The sequence below is a fragment of the Setaria italica genome, chromosome V (genome assembly GCF_000263155.2).
Source record: "Setaria italica strain Yugu1 chromosome V, Setaria_italica_v2.0, whole genome shotgun sequence".
In the NCBI taxonomy this organism is placed as follows: Eukaryota; Viridiplantae; Streptophyta; class Magnoliopsida; order Poales; family Poaceae; genus Setaria; species Setaria italica.
The window spans coordinates 28,086,031-28,099,864 of NC_028454.1; the positions used below are offsets into that span (position 1 = coordinate 28,086,031).

General features: G+C 44.2%; 1 protein-coding gene across 1 annotated transcript; it reads right to left on the minus strand.

The window, feature by feature from the left end:
• Positions 1-5,591: 5,591 nt before the first annotated feature.
• On the minus strand, positions 5,592-13,262 carry LOC101784872 (ABC transporter G family member 36). The gene is made up of 22 exons (XM_004969068.3): positions 12,705-13,262; positions 12,499-12,619; positions 12,294-12,382; positions 11,914-11,998; positions 11,545-11,704; positions 11,333-11,409; positions 11,138-11,191; positions 10,959-11,049; positions 10,567-10,868; positions 10,206-10,487; positions 9,797-10,113; positions 9,525-9,685; positions 9,174-9,440; positions 8,846-9,075; positions 8,426-8,758; positions 8,058-8,348; positions 7,823-7,906; positions 7,611-7,744; positions 7,111-7,338; positions 6,853-7,024; positions 6,491-6,745; positions 5,592-6,401 (listed from the first exon to the last, which is right to left on the minus strand). Exons 1-22 carry the CDS (start codon positions 13,061-13,063, stop codon positions 6,138-6,140), a joined length of 4,356 nt encoding a protein of 1,451 aa, XP_004969125.1. The 5' UTR covers positions 13,064-13,262; the 3' UTR covers positions 5,592-6,137.
• Positions 13,263-13,834: the final 572 nt, after the last annotated feature.

The window sequence follows — 13,834 nt, forward strand, 5'->3', positions numbered from 1 at the left end:
AAATCTAACGGAATGACAGCGATGTTCCCGGAAGTTAAAGCTTTGGAATATACTCGCTAAATGGGATTCACTAGATCCGCCCGGACAGTCAAATTGCTGCAGCCCCCGCCAACCCGCCACGAACTTGAGAAAAACGAGACAAAGTGTTGCCGAAGTCCCCTGCTCGAAAGTAAGTATTAGCAAATAGTATTTGTTGTTCAGAGTTGATGATGATACCGATCGGCTAGGGTTCTTTCGTTCACCCCCAAGGATATTCATAGCCCCGTACAAACGACTTATTATCCGAGCCGACCTCTATCTATAACTGTACACACAAAATGAATAAAACAAGTACGAAATTAACAACTTATTGCACAGTTTTATTGTACTTTACGAGACGACTCTTTTGATCCTAATTAGTCAATGTTTGGATAATAATTTACAAATACAAACAAAACGCTACAGTGCTGTAATAGTAATTTGGCACCTCCAAATTTTGACAACTAAACAAGGCCCTTGGTCTTGCTCTGCGCTCTGGAATCTGCACGGGTAGGACCTGCGGTTTCGGGGCGCTGAAAGCTACTAGCAGGCAGCGTTGTGCTAGGCGAACTTGGGGCACCGCGCCACTAGGCTATTATTTAATGATGATCACTCATTCCGTCATTCGGTTTGATGCGAAGCGCCGAATTTCTCTCATTCAACCTCAGGCTACAAAACCGTCCAAAGGCACTCAGCATGTAATGGGGAGTATATTACTCCCTCGTGCTTTTTTCATACGACATGTGGTTTTGAATTTTCAGCATCATTAACAATTGAAAGTAAGATTAGAGCCCACTTGTCACGCCTATCGTCTCAACCCCCACCTACTCATTCATCTTCCCCTCCCCACACTAGTAACTTGAATGTACTATTTTGACACGACAAGATCCGATACAAATATGTTTCATTACTTTTCTCTATTTCAAAAAACCATTTGTTTGAGAAAGTCTTGTTTTAATTTGTATATACTGTTTAACATTTCTAAAACAACCTTTCAACAATTTATGCATGGAATGCTAAAATAATTTCTACAAGGTTTTTTTTTATCTTGCCCCTACTTCAAAGTGCAGTTGTGTTTTTACCCTCATTTTTCTAACTTTGTAAATTTACCCTCAACTGTTCACAAGTCATTTGAGGGTAAAATCACAAAGTTAAAAAAGAGCAAAATCACAATTACACTTCAAAACAGAGGCAAGAACACAAATACCCTTCTTTCTACAAACTGTTGGCTTAAGTTATATACATTTTTGAAGAAATTTTGAATGTCAAAATTTGTTTAGAACAACGTTTAGTACTCATCCGTCCCAAAAATAAGTACTCCCACCGTATAGGAAAAGGAAGTCGTTTTGGACAAGGTTTGGGTCAAACATTGGGAATATAAATCATGAATAACTTTTAAGTTGTTGAGTTTGGAAATGTGAAAGCTATATAAATAGATTTGTCTTGAAAAATACTTTCATAAAAATATACATATATCACTTTTTGATAAATATTTTTATAAAAACAAGGAGTCAAAGTAATGCTTTGGAGACCGTGTCGCTGTCCAAAACGACTTCCTTTTCCTATACGGAGGGAGTATCCTTTTAGCATTTCTAAGGCTTGTTTGGTTCATGGGACTAAAGTTTAGTCCCTGCCACATAGAATGTTTAGATATTAATTAAGAGTATTAAATATAGGTTAATTACAAAAATAATTGTATAAAATGAAGGCTAATTCGCAAGACGGATCTATTAAACCTAATTAGTCCATGATTTGACCATGTGATGCTATAGTAAATATGGGGTAATCATAGATTAATTAGCTTAATAGATTCATTTCGTAAATTAGCCACGATTTATGCAATTAATTTTATAATTAGTTCAGGTTTAGTTCTTCTAATTAGTATCAAACATCTTATACGACCTGAATTAAAAATTAGTCCACGGATGTTTGGTACTTGAACCTTTTGCATCCCCGTGGACAATTAATTAGTATCAATCACCTTGAAAAATGACAGCAGCCAATAAAACTGGCGCATGGCACCTAGAAGGGCGCAAATTACCTTGTAAACGAGCAGTACATATGCACATAATTAGACGGTCTAAAATTTAAATGGACACGTGGGACAAATTTCGAATCCTAAAAGAACTCTTATTGTACTTTAGAGGTGTTTAACAAATTACTTGCCAAATTTTCTAATAAAATATTTTTATTTTCTGTTCACGTAAAAGGCATAGAATCATAATAGATCTATGGAAAAAGGAACTACTCAAAACCCAAACAAAAAACTAATAAATAAAGAAAATAGGAAGAAATATGGAAATCCTGGGTCCACCTCTTCCTGGGCCGTTTGAACTTCGTGAGCCAACTGTGGTTCAATGCCAACGGCATAATGGGCCGTTTGAGTTGATGCTACAAAACTGGGCCATTGCCCGATTCGATGTCCAGACATCGTATCGGTGAGTGACTCGGTCGCAGCTCCCCCCATTCCCATTCCCATTCTCCATTCACCCACCTGCGGCGGCGCAAGGCGAAGCGGAGGCGACGAGATGTCAGCGACGACGGCGGCGGTGCCCTTCTGGCGCGCGGCGGGGATGACCTACATCGGCTACTCCAACATCTGCGCTGCGCTGGTGCGGAGCTGCCTCAAGGAGCCCTTCAAGTCCGAGGCCGCGTCCCGCGAGAAGGTCCACTTCTCCGTCGCCAAGTGGGCGGACGGCAAGCAGGAGAAGCCCAGTGAGTGCCCTACCCCTCCTCCACCCGATCCGTTCATATCCCGTGTTTCCGATGCGATCTGCCTGGGTATTATGTGGTACGGCGGGTCCTAGGGTTTGCGGGTTTGGTTCCTAAGGCTGGGGGTGGATCCAGGTCTAGGTTGATCTTGTGGCTCACTGACGGGTTTCTAACGATGAGCGGTGTCATTTTGATCTGCGTGCTGGGGTTGTCTGCGCTTTATGGCCAGTCATGACTCATGCGTAATTACTGGTGCGCGGTGGCATAAATCTGATCTGGTGTGCTGATTGATGTGGTAGGCCAAATGTGATGTGTAGTGGCAAAAGAATTAACTGGGCGCATAGGATGCAACCTAGGTCAACTGTCAAGAATTGCATTTTTCTGGTTTTGGGGAAGGGATAAACTGGGTAAATTGTTTGTAAAATGTTCCAATTCTTTGCATATTTGTGCTCCATTTGAATTGCATGATGCAAGGTGAAAATGTTATAAGAAATGGCAGCATTCTTTAAAACACAATCACCTAGAGCAAAGTAATGTCAAACTGTTGGTTATTTGTCAAACACGAATACATCTCATGATACATCATGTGTGCATCTCAGAATCTCAACTTTAGGGGATCGTAATTATGATGGCGCTTTCCCACTTTCAGCTTAGAAAGTTGTGTGAAGATGAGACGAGAGAGCTGTACCTTATCATAAGCATTAAGGGTTCTGTTATAACTTTGAAACCACCATCTTTATTGAAGCCACCATGAGGCAACTGCTTGAAAGTGGGATGCACATCCTTGAAATAATTGTGATTTTGCAACATACCGATGATAACTTCGACCAAATCATGGCAATGGCAATATGTATCTTGTGTAATTGTGCCATAAACCTAGCTGCAGGATAGCAATTGATAATTTTTGTTGGTTCATGTCAATGACCATGTTGTAACTAATTCTAGTTTAACTTTGTGATGCAACTATCATTTCAGCTAAACCTACTATTGCACATATGCACACTGAGCCTGCATGCCTACCACACACAAAAATATAAAAGAAAACCATGCGCAGTATAGGAAAAAAAGACATCATCGCATATCTATGAAATTTGATTCTTTGTGTGTCAGTAACTCATAAGGTTATTCCATGAAATTTCTTATAATTCTAGTGGAGATAGCAAGTTCCGTAATGGTATGAAAAGTGCTTTACCGCCTTTTACTATTTTGGTAACTTAATAATTGTGCAAGTTTCTTCAAATATGCCATATATTATTTTTTTATGTGGAGCTTTAAGCATTTTTACAGGTTGCAATACTGTTTTAGTGATGTGTAGCACAGGATATCTCAAGTTCACAAAATAACACTTTGAGTTAAACATTGTGCAGATTGCAATACTGTTTTAATGTTCTGTACCACAGGATATTGAAGTAGAGTGAGTTGAAGTAACAAAACTGTAGTCTGTAGAAGTAGAGGGAGTTGAATATATCTGACGGTTAGCTGTTATCATTGCTCTCTTGATTGGTTGCTTGAAATGCTGATCAATTTTATTTCGAGTGATTAGCAATCTCTTGAATATTTGAGAATACCTGTAGTAGGCTTCTTGTATTTTTTTGTTATGTTGGGTTGTCTCTATTTGTGCCAAAGTCATGTTTATGTTGCGCGCATATTTTGATACTAATTTTGTTGTTTTTGTTGCAGCTGTCCGCACAGATTCGGATGAATAAAGATCTGGTGCCATGGTGACTTAGTCCTTTCTACAGGTGTTTTGAAGTGTTGTGCAAGCTCTGGAACTTGCTGTTTAGCTGGCTTGATTTTATGGTCAACGCTGAAGAATAAATACTTTTGCGACAATTGATCTTTTTGAACAATGCCATGTTATTATTGTTGCTAATTGGGCTTTGCTCTGCTTATCAATCATGTCAACTTCATGGAAGTTTGTGCAATTGGTATCAACTATAGTCTTGGCTTCTCAAAGTTGCCCCTTAAATTTGGAGAAGTAATCTGCAGGAATGGAATAACCGATGTTGTTCGTTCTTTTGCTCTGCTGGAACGTTTGCATTTCTGTTGCTTCATCTTAAATTAGATGAACCTATAAACCTTTCACAAACTCAGTTGCAAAATTAACTTTTTGCTGGTGGCGGATGTGATGAACTGATACTCTAATGTCAGGATGTGGGACCCTGACGGATCTGTGGGTTCGAAAGGCTCAAAGTTCTTTTTTATAACTCAATATATGAGTGTAGCTTTAAGAAGCATGAGTGTAGCTTCCTGGCTACTGAGCTATAGTAGCTCGATGGTGATGATGTTAGAACTGCCTGTTGCAATGCTAAATTGTGAAAAGGATAAGACAACATGGCTTGTAGCCTTGTACAGCAAAATCCACCAGCGGATGTCTTCGTCGGGGACCCGCGGTGTCCATGGCAAAGAAGGTCATCGAACGACCGCGACGATGGCATCCATCTTGGGTCTCATATGTGCTACCGGCAAGATGCGGAATCAGAAAGTTTTCATATTGGTGTCATCCCAAGCTGTAGTATTGCCAGAATCTGGAAACTTACAGGGAGAGCGGTAGCAAAAATGAGATCTTTCGTAAGTTAAAAGATGCAGAATCCGCATGTACACTCCTTCAACAGTTTGCAGACTTTTCTGTAAGCTGCAGCTAACGGTTTCCGCCCTCCGGTGAACCAAGATGGCTTCAAGTCAACGCAGAGTTGCCATCGGCTACTGGAAGGTCAAAACTATGATTACTCTGGCACGTTTCAGTGCGATTTTATTCGTTCTGATCCACAGCTCTTGACAGGATTTCTAATGCTCTCTTTGTTCTGTGGGCGCATATCTACCAAAGACGTGCGAAATATATAACATATACAAGCGAGGCAAGGTTTAAGATTCTTACACAATGTTATTGCAGTATTCTAGTACTCCTACAAGGTAGGCTTAACAGAGTAGTAAATGCTCAATCCAACAACAAAAGCATGAGGTATTTTTCCTTCCTTCTCCAACTGATTACTGATAGTGCTTTTCTACGGGCTACCCTCTTACAAGTTACTCCCTCCATCTCAAATTATAAGTCGCTTTGACTTTTTTGATACATTCACTTTGCTATGTATACAGATATAACAATATGTCTAGATGCATAGTAAAATGGATGTATCAAAAAAGTCAAAGCGACTTATAATTTGGGATGGAGAGAGTACAAAAATTACTAGACACGTGAAATACTCTTTACAAATAAATATTACTACGCCATCATCCGCCCAAAAAGGAGGATAAAAGCTTCTATAGCTTAACTAATTAACGAATCCAGACAAATCAGATATGATGTACTCTGCTAATATGCACAGCCACTTTACTTTCCACCGAACCAATGCAAAATCTCCTGTATATGCAGGACACGCAAGCATCCCAGCTCCTATGGTCACAAATCATCTCTTCTGGAAGTTGAGCTTCATGATGGCGAAGCCGAACAGGGCGCCGAAGAGCACGGCGAACCCCACGACCACCGCGCCCACCCACCCTACCCAGCTGTGCTTGAAGCCGTAAGTGTCCTCGATGTAAGCCTTCACGGTCCTGCCGTCGCTGTCTTGCATCACCGTCATCACGTCGCCGAACTGCGACACCACCAGCCCGTACAGCGACCACGCCACGGGGCACACCCAGCAGTACCACCTCCACCAGATGGGCATTCTCTGAACGTAGTGTCAGGCCAGAACGCAAATGAGCCATGGGGACAGTGTGAAAGTAAGAGTCTTACAGCGGCATGATAATTAGGCCTTACCGGTCGCGGGATGATGAACCCGGAGAAGAGGTTCCAGATGGCGTAGAATGCCGAGGAAACGATCGCACCGATGTGGGCATTTGGTGTTATGCCAATGGCCATCATGCCGTAGAATGTGAAGTAGAGCAGCGTGAAGTAAGCAAAGAAGAGGTACCAAAAGAACTTGGCAACCGTCCACTCGAACCCGATCATAGAGTACACTATCAGCCCGTATACGATATCCTGAGCCAGTGTGTATGGGAGCTCAATGACAATCTGCGAGTGAGGAGACATGCTCATAAGCGTCCTGCAATCAAGAACTCGGGCAACGAGCAGCCGAAAAGGGCATGTGGATAAAATCTATTTCCAGGAAAACCATTCACCTGTCCAAATGCATATGGGAAAGCCGAGTACATGCCGGCAGCTCTTTCACGGTAAAAGACACTACGCTCCACGGCCACCATTGGCTGAACTGAGGTACAGTTCATGATGCCGATGAACAGCACTGCAGCGTACATTGATCCCATGGCATTTGTCAAATCTTGTGTTGTCAACCTGGATTCACGTAACAAAATGTGAATGACATTTTGAAGGTGGTCTCTTGTTTGCCATGAGAAATGGTACAGTTTGGCATGACTTACACTTTGCTGCCAAGGTCCCAGAAGATGGTGCCGAGGAGGAGAGCAATGACGGTAGTGAAAAAGAACCTAATGGTATTGTAAGGAGGGTTTCTCCAGTATGACAGGTTCTGCTTCCACAGGCAAGCCATGCATTGTGTGATGGACGAGCGTGGATACTTGCTAGGGAAATACAGGTCACTCGAACCTGGCGCAGGTTGGCTTAATTCCTTTATCAAGGCCTTGTTCCTCCTGCGAAACGTAACAACCAACACATCACCCAGTGTAGAAATGTTCTGGATAAGAAAGGCTGATAGTATTAAAATATGAAAAATGCAATGGTATGTGGCAACCGGCAGTACTCCATTTTGTTTAATAAGTTCCGTAGTTATCTATAGCATAAGTAAAGTATTTTTAGCCTATCATAATTAATTTTAATTATTTAATGCTCTTCCTAGTTGTTACTTCACCACCTACAGCTACTCTCAAACAAGAAGTGACTAGTAGGATCGAAATTTACTTACTGGTAGAGTTCAGAGTTCTTGTATATGTCACTGAAATCAACACCTAGCACGTGTTCTTGAGAGGCTGTTGTCACTTCCAGCATCCATGTTGCTGGATTGTAGCCCTCTTTAATTTTGCTGACTCCTTGAATTCCCTGGACAATACGATTTTATCAGTAATTATGAACAAATATTCATAGATGGATATTTAAATTCCTGTAGTATCACTTTACCTCGAAATACTTGATCAGCTCTGAAGAATGATGGCCTAATGGACCAGCATAGATCTCTTCTCCACCACGCTTCATCAGGAAAAGCTGCAAGCATTAATCAAACATTTTAGACCTTGCAAGTTGCACCATAGTTTGGAAAAAAATCAGCCAAAACAGATCATGTATGACCAATCTGGCAAAGCTGTCCAGAGAGTAGAGTATCTGGATGAAATATCATATGTAACATCTCACTCACATCATCGAATGCTTCAAATATGTCAATGCTAGGCTGATGTATCGTGCAGACCACTGTCCTACCAGTATTGACAGTGTTCCTCACCGCACGCATAACAATCGCAGCTGCTCGGGCATCAAGCCCCGAGGTTGGCTCATCCATGAAGATGATCGATGGATTTGCCACAAGTTCCACTGCAATGGTGAGCCTTTTCCTCTGCTCCGTTGACAGGCCATTCACTCCAGGAAGCCCAACCAAAGCATCTCTCAATTGTTTGAGCTCCACAAGCTCCATCACCTCCTCAATGAAGATCTGCACACATTAACGTAAGCAGTTATGTACCAAGTATCCACTGAACGTGGAAATGACAATTTTTTTGTGGAACTGACCTTTCTTTTGTCCAAATCCACATCCCCTGGAAGCCGGAGCCATGCTGAGAAAAGCAGTGACTCATAGACTGTCACCTGTGGTGAGTGGATATCATTCTGTTCACAGTATCCTGATATGCGTGCAAAGGTCTCTTGTTTCTTCGGGTATCCTGAAATACTGATATCTCCTTCAATGTACCCACCAGTCTTTCTCCCTGCCAACACATCCATCAAAGTAGTTTTCCCTGCGCCACTGACGCCCATCAGTGCAGTCAGCACCCCAGGCCTAAAAGACCCACTTACACCTTTGAGGAGCACCAAACGATCTTCAATGACACCTTGTGCTTTCATTTCCTGAATTTAATTTAACATTCAAGGTTACAAACTAGTGATGAATTACCATTGTTGATAGTGTAAGAGAATCAACTTTCTATCTTTCACCTGTGGCATGTCAACAGAGTATCTGATGTTGTCAAAGGTGAGTGAAAGCGGGACAAATGGGAGGATCATCCCCTTTTCAGTCAGGGCAGAATCAGTCTCAGTGTTGATTCCTGTTGACAGATGAGAGCTTTCTGATGCCAAGTGATTGTCGTCTGGAACCCCACCAGTCATGCTGGCATGCTTCTCCTTCAGCTCCTCTTCAGATACTGATGGCCGAGACTTCCCAAATGCTATGAAATAATGAGATGAAACCATGTCCAGGTTTAGATTTTGTGAAATCCAAGAACAATGAGCAACATACGAGCAAACCAGTTTGGGAGTTACTCACGCTTCAGGTATGTAAGGGCAAGAGTGAAGAGACCGTTGAAGAGTAAGATATACCCAATCATTGCACCAAAGCCAATCCAGTACCACTTGGGTTCTGGGAATACTCTTCGGAATTTAAGTGTTTGCACACCTAGGGTCTCATTGGAGGCAGCGCTATCCAATATTTTGTCCCAGCTGTGCCCCAACATCTCATTAACTGATATAGCATTCTGTGCATACATCATTGGGGAGATCCAGTAGCCCCAGATCCACCATTTCTTTATTTTATCTGCAAGATCAAACACAGAGAAGCATTGGTTTATGAAGAAGCTCCATTGCAAAGAACTACAAAAAGAAGCATATGAGCTTTTACCTCTTACTAGAATAAATCCTCCTAGAACCATGAAAACCAGTAACATGAATGATGCAAAGACATTAGCAATAGTCATGCTCCTCGCTACCCCACCGACAAATCGGAAGATCGATGCTGACATCTGATTGATTGCCAACAAAAGTAGATAGTGCTTGAAGAACCTGAGGGCAAACACTACTGTCAAAACATTTGCAGCACATTGCCACACTTATAAAATGGCAAAGGATACCATTTTTCAATTGAATGGCCCATGGTCTATCAGCAAATCTCACCTGCCAACATTGGGGTCAAACCCAATGACATAGTATGTCAAGAATACATAACCACCGACCTCGATGAATGTGATGGGTATCTTGAGGATCCATGAGGGTATCGTGTAGGCCCATGCCGGAAAGAAAAGGAGGTCCCTCTGCTTGAAGAATACAGGCAGCTTGAAGACAATGAGTGCCATCTCACTGAAGCCATTGAACATGATCATAAGCACACCAAAGAACAGTGCAGACATATAGAGGGCCCCATCAGCTACTGAGTCATGCTTCATCTTTGTCCGGAAGAAGACAGTCATTGCAATGATTGATACCACCATCAGCTGTAATGCCACAGCACAAAAGGAATCAGTCATGTTGCTGTCATTTTTCCCTTACATGCCAATCAGTCATCTTGTTTGGACTAATGACTTACCTGAAAGGTTCTGAATATGTAAACGAAAGAGTTCCTCTTCATGAGAAGGATCTCCCGGTCTATGTTTGCTTTCAGTAGTTCCTTGCCACTCACGCCATACCTCATGGTGGTTAGTGCGGCTGGGTGGCTCTTGCTCTTGTCAAATGGAACAGCAAGCTCATTTGCTATAGCTCTTCCGGTGCGGAATGACTTGAACGCAGTCGCGAATTTCGTCACCGGCACAAACCTATAGGGCTCATCACGCCGTGCCCAGTACTGTTTCTGATCTTTTTTCGAAGTCACCTGCTCAGCATTTAAAAGGAGATATGGTCAAAAGAACTTTATGCACATGTACACTGAAATATGGTGGCACAGGGCATACTTCTTGCAAGAAGTCGGCGACACCCTTCCTTTCAGGGCATCTGAAACCCATGGACTCGAAAAACTCAAGCACATCTTCTCGGGGGCCCTGGTAGACAACTTGGCCGTCTGATAGGAGTATGATGTCATCGAACAAGTTGTAAGTCTCAGGCGCCGGCTGCAGCAGGGAGATGACAGCAGTGCCACCAAGGATGTGGATGGACTGCCTGAGCGAGGTCACAATCTGGAATGTAGTGGAGCTGTCAAGCCCAGTCGAGATCTCATCCATGAAAAGCGCCCTGGCCGGCCCAACCAGCATCTCACCTACAGGAAACATCCAAATAATATAATTCAAAAGCACCTCATCAAAGCCAATGTTTTTAAGCTAAAATGGTTATAGAAGACTGTCTTTACCAGTTGTAACACGCTTTCTTTGTCCACCGGATATGCCCCTTAGCATCTCATCCCCTACCATCGTATCTGCGCATATGTCTAGTCCTAATATCTGCAGCAAGTGATGTGTACATAGTTAAGAAAAATACGAGTAATCCAATCTAATTTTAGTCATGGTTTAAGCTAAGAGTTGCACATACCTTCATAATATAATCAGTGACCACATTGGCATCTTGCCCGCCCATTGCAGATGCCTAATTAAATTAAGCAGGAAAATCATACTTAGTCTTGCTTCTATTAAATAATAATTGATGAAATGCTTCTATTGGATAATGATTGATGAAAAACAAAGATAAAAAATCTACAAGTTTTACTCAGTGTTTGTCAATACTTGCCTTCATGAATGCATCGATATCAGCATCAGGCTTGATATTCGCCGCCTTCTCTCGCCTTGACAGCTCAGTCAGCATATCTAACAACATAAAAGGAAAGAGGCAAAAGTTGATAAGCATCTAAATGAAACCACACGAATCCTGCATATATAGTAGGCAAATGGCACAAATGAGGGCGTGCTCTCAAATGATTGACTAATAGTGCAGAATCATACCCAAGCGTGAGCCAACACCCTGGCAGCGCGCAGAGAAAGCAAGTGTCTCCCTCACAGTCATCTCTCCTATGTGGAGGTCATGCTGGCTGATATACGCAGCCGTCCTCTCTGGCACAAACTCTGTCATCTCGTGACCGTTGTAGGTCACTTTGCCTTTAGTCTGCATAGCGTTTCATGTCAGTGAACTGTAACAGCATTTCAGCAACTGCTGTGAAAGGTGCCCAGTTTGCTGGCACCTGGATGCACATTTTTGTGCATAAAATGAGACCAAAAGAGATTTTGATGAAGTGCAGATAACCAGGGAGAACACAGATTGTTCTTTGGGATGTGTAATTATTGCAAATTAGTATAGAACTCGATTTTTACTACCTTGAGGTCTTTGTCAAGCCTTCCCGCCAACGCGAGCAGAAAAGTAGTCTTGCCTGACCCGGGTGGGCCTAACAGAAGAGTCAACCTGCACCATAGTAAGGAACGTGAGGTTGACTGATGAAGAAGCGAAGAGATCGAATCAGAGTTCCGGATTACTGACTAATCCAGTACCCGACACAAGACAAAAACAATAGTTGCAGGCGTCCAAAGGAACATCTCATCTTCGCTGTAGATTTTTATTTTAGATGTCACAAGGGTACGAAAAGTCCCCACATGCGTACGCCCGACTAGCCGGTAATTGTTTTGATGCAAGGCAACATGAAAAATTGAAAACCAACTTGACTTTCTTCAGTGAACATAAATCATTTTATTAGTACTACCTGCGAGGCTTGATGATGCCGCTGACGTCATGGAGGATGGGCATGGTCTGCTTCCTGCTGGGCAGCAAGTGCAGCGCGTTCGCCACTTCCTGAATCGAAACAAGACGCACAGCAGCCAAAACCAATCATTATTCGATAGCGCATACATACACACACGCAGGTGGAATCTCACGACGCAGGAACGAACGGGCACGATAGAGAGTACCTCGACCGTGTTCACGACGGAGTTGAGGAGGGTGGGGAGGCCGCTGCTGCCGACGCGCACCTCCGCCTCCGCCTCCAGGTTGTGGAACCGCACCTCGATGGTGGGCATGTCGATCCCGACCCTGCACCGACGGGACGCGCGCAAATCGTCAAACACCCGACGGGCGAGGGAGGGCGAGCCGGCGAGGGCTTAGCACAGCACGGTACCTGTCGACGCGGTCCTTGAGCTTGAGCAGGAAGCGCTCGTTGTCCTCGTCGGCGACGCGGACGAGGCGCTCCAGCAGCGCCCGGCGCTGCTGCGGGCCGAGGCTGAGCACGTCGACGTCGACGAACCCCTTACCGCCGCCCGCGGCCTCGGCGCCGTCGCCGCCGAGGCCGAGCGGGACGATGGCGCGGCGGACGCGGTCGTAGGTGGGGAGCTTCTCGAGCGCGGCCCAGCGCAGCGCCTCCTCGTCGTCCTCGTCCCTGGACGAGCGCGAGAACACGTCGTCCCCGCGCCGCCACATGGAGCCGCTGTCCCCGCGCCGCATGCTCACCACCTTCTGGATGTCCGCCATCGCGTCCATCTCTCCCTACCCCCTCCTCGGCCCTCGATCGCCAACCCGAGGCCTCCTACTCTCCTGCTTCCGCCTGCGCCAATCCGCGCCCCCGGCGAGCTGGCGAGATTTCTCGCTGCGATTCCAATGTGACTTTTCGGGGCGCGTGCGTGCGCTTGCCCAGTTTCCTGGGCGAGACTGGCGACTGGCGAGGCGGAGAGAGCACAGCTGCAGAGAAGCTTTATAGGGGGGGTTTTGTAGGGGTGTGGAACGGGGCGTGGGGGAGAAACGGTCAGAGGAGGTGCGGGCCCGTGATCCTCTGGATGCCAAATTGCCAAGACACCTCGCCGCCGATGCTGCGAGTAACGCTCGGCCTCGCCGCTGATGCTGCAAGTAACGCTCGGCCTCGCCGCTTGTCGCTTCTAGAAGGCGACCTTGTGTTCTTCTCGCGTGGGGGATGGGGGGAGGAGTGGAGGACTTGTCCAAGGGCGGGAGTTTCGTTGCTGTTAAACAAAGTGCCATGCAAATATCTTTCTATTTACGATGGGAATAGAGATGAGATCAGATATGTATTTTCAATACAGCTTGTCTTTGTTATGTATCCCCTACTACGAAATATCGCAAATAAAACAATGAATTGTACAGGACATTTATTTCATCCATCAACTAAATATCTCACTGCATAAGTTGCATTCTTAGAAATGGCCTAAGAACATTTAGATAACAACCGTATACAAGTTTTTACCATATAACATAAATAATACAGCAATATGTATAAACAGCTAACGTATTGGACTTCGC

Bases quoted from the DNA above. Each gene is read 5' to 3' on its own strand.
- LOC101784872 (XM_004969068.3), bottom strand. From the start codon at position 13,063: ATGGACGCGATGGCGGACATCCAGAAGGTGGTGAGCATGCGGCGCGGG. The intron at 8,349-8,425 runs GTCAGTTCCACA...TAATGTGTGCAG, and splicing joins TGGATTTGGACAAAAGAAAG to ATCTTCATTGAGGAGGTGAT. The intron at 7,339-7,610 runs GTAAGTAAATTT...TACGTTTCGCAG, and splicing joins AAGAACTCTGAACTCTACCA to GAGGAACAAGGCCTTGATAA.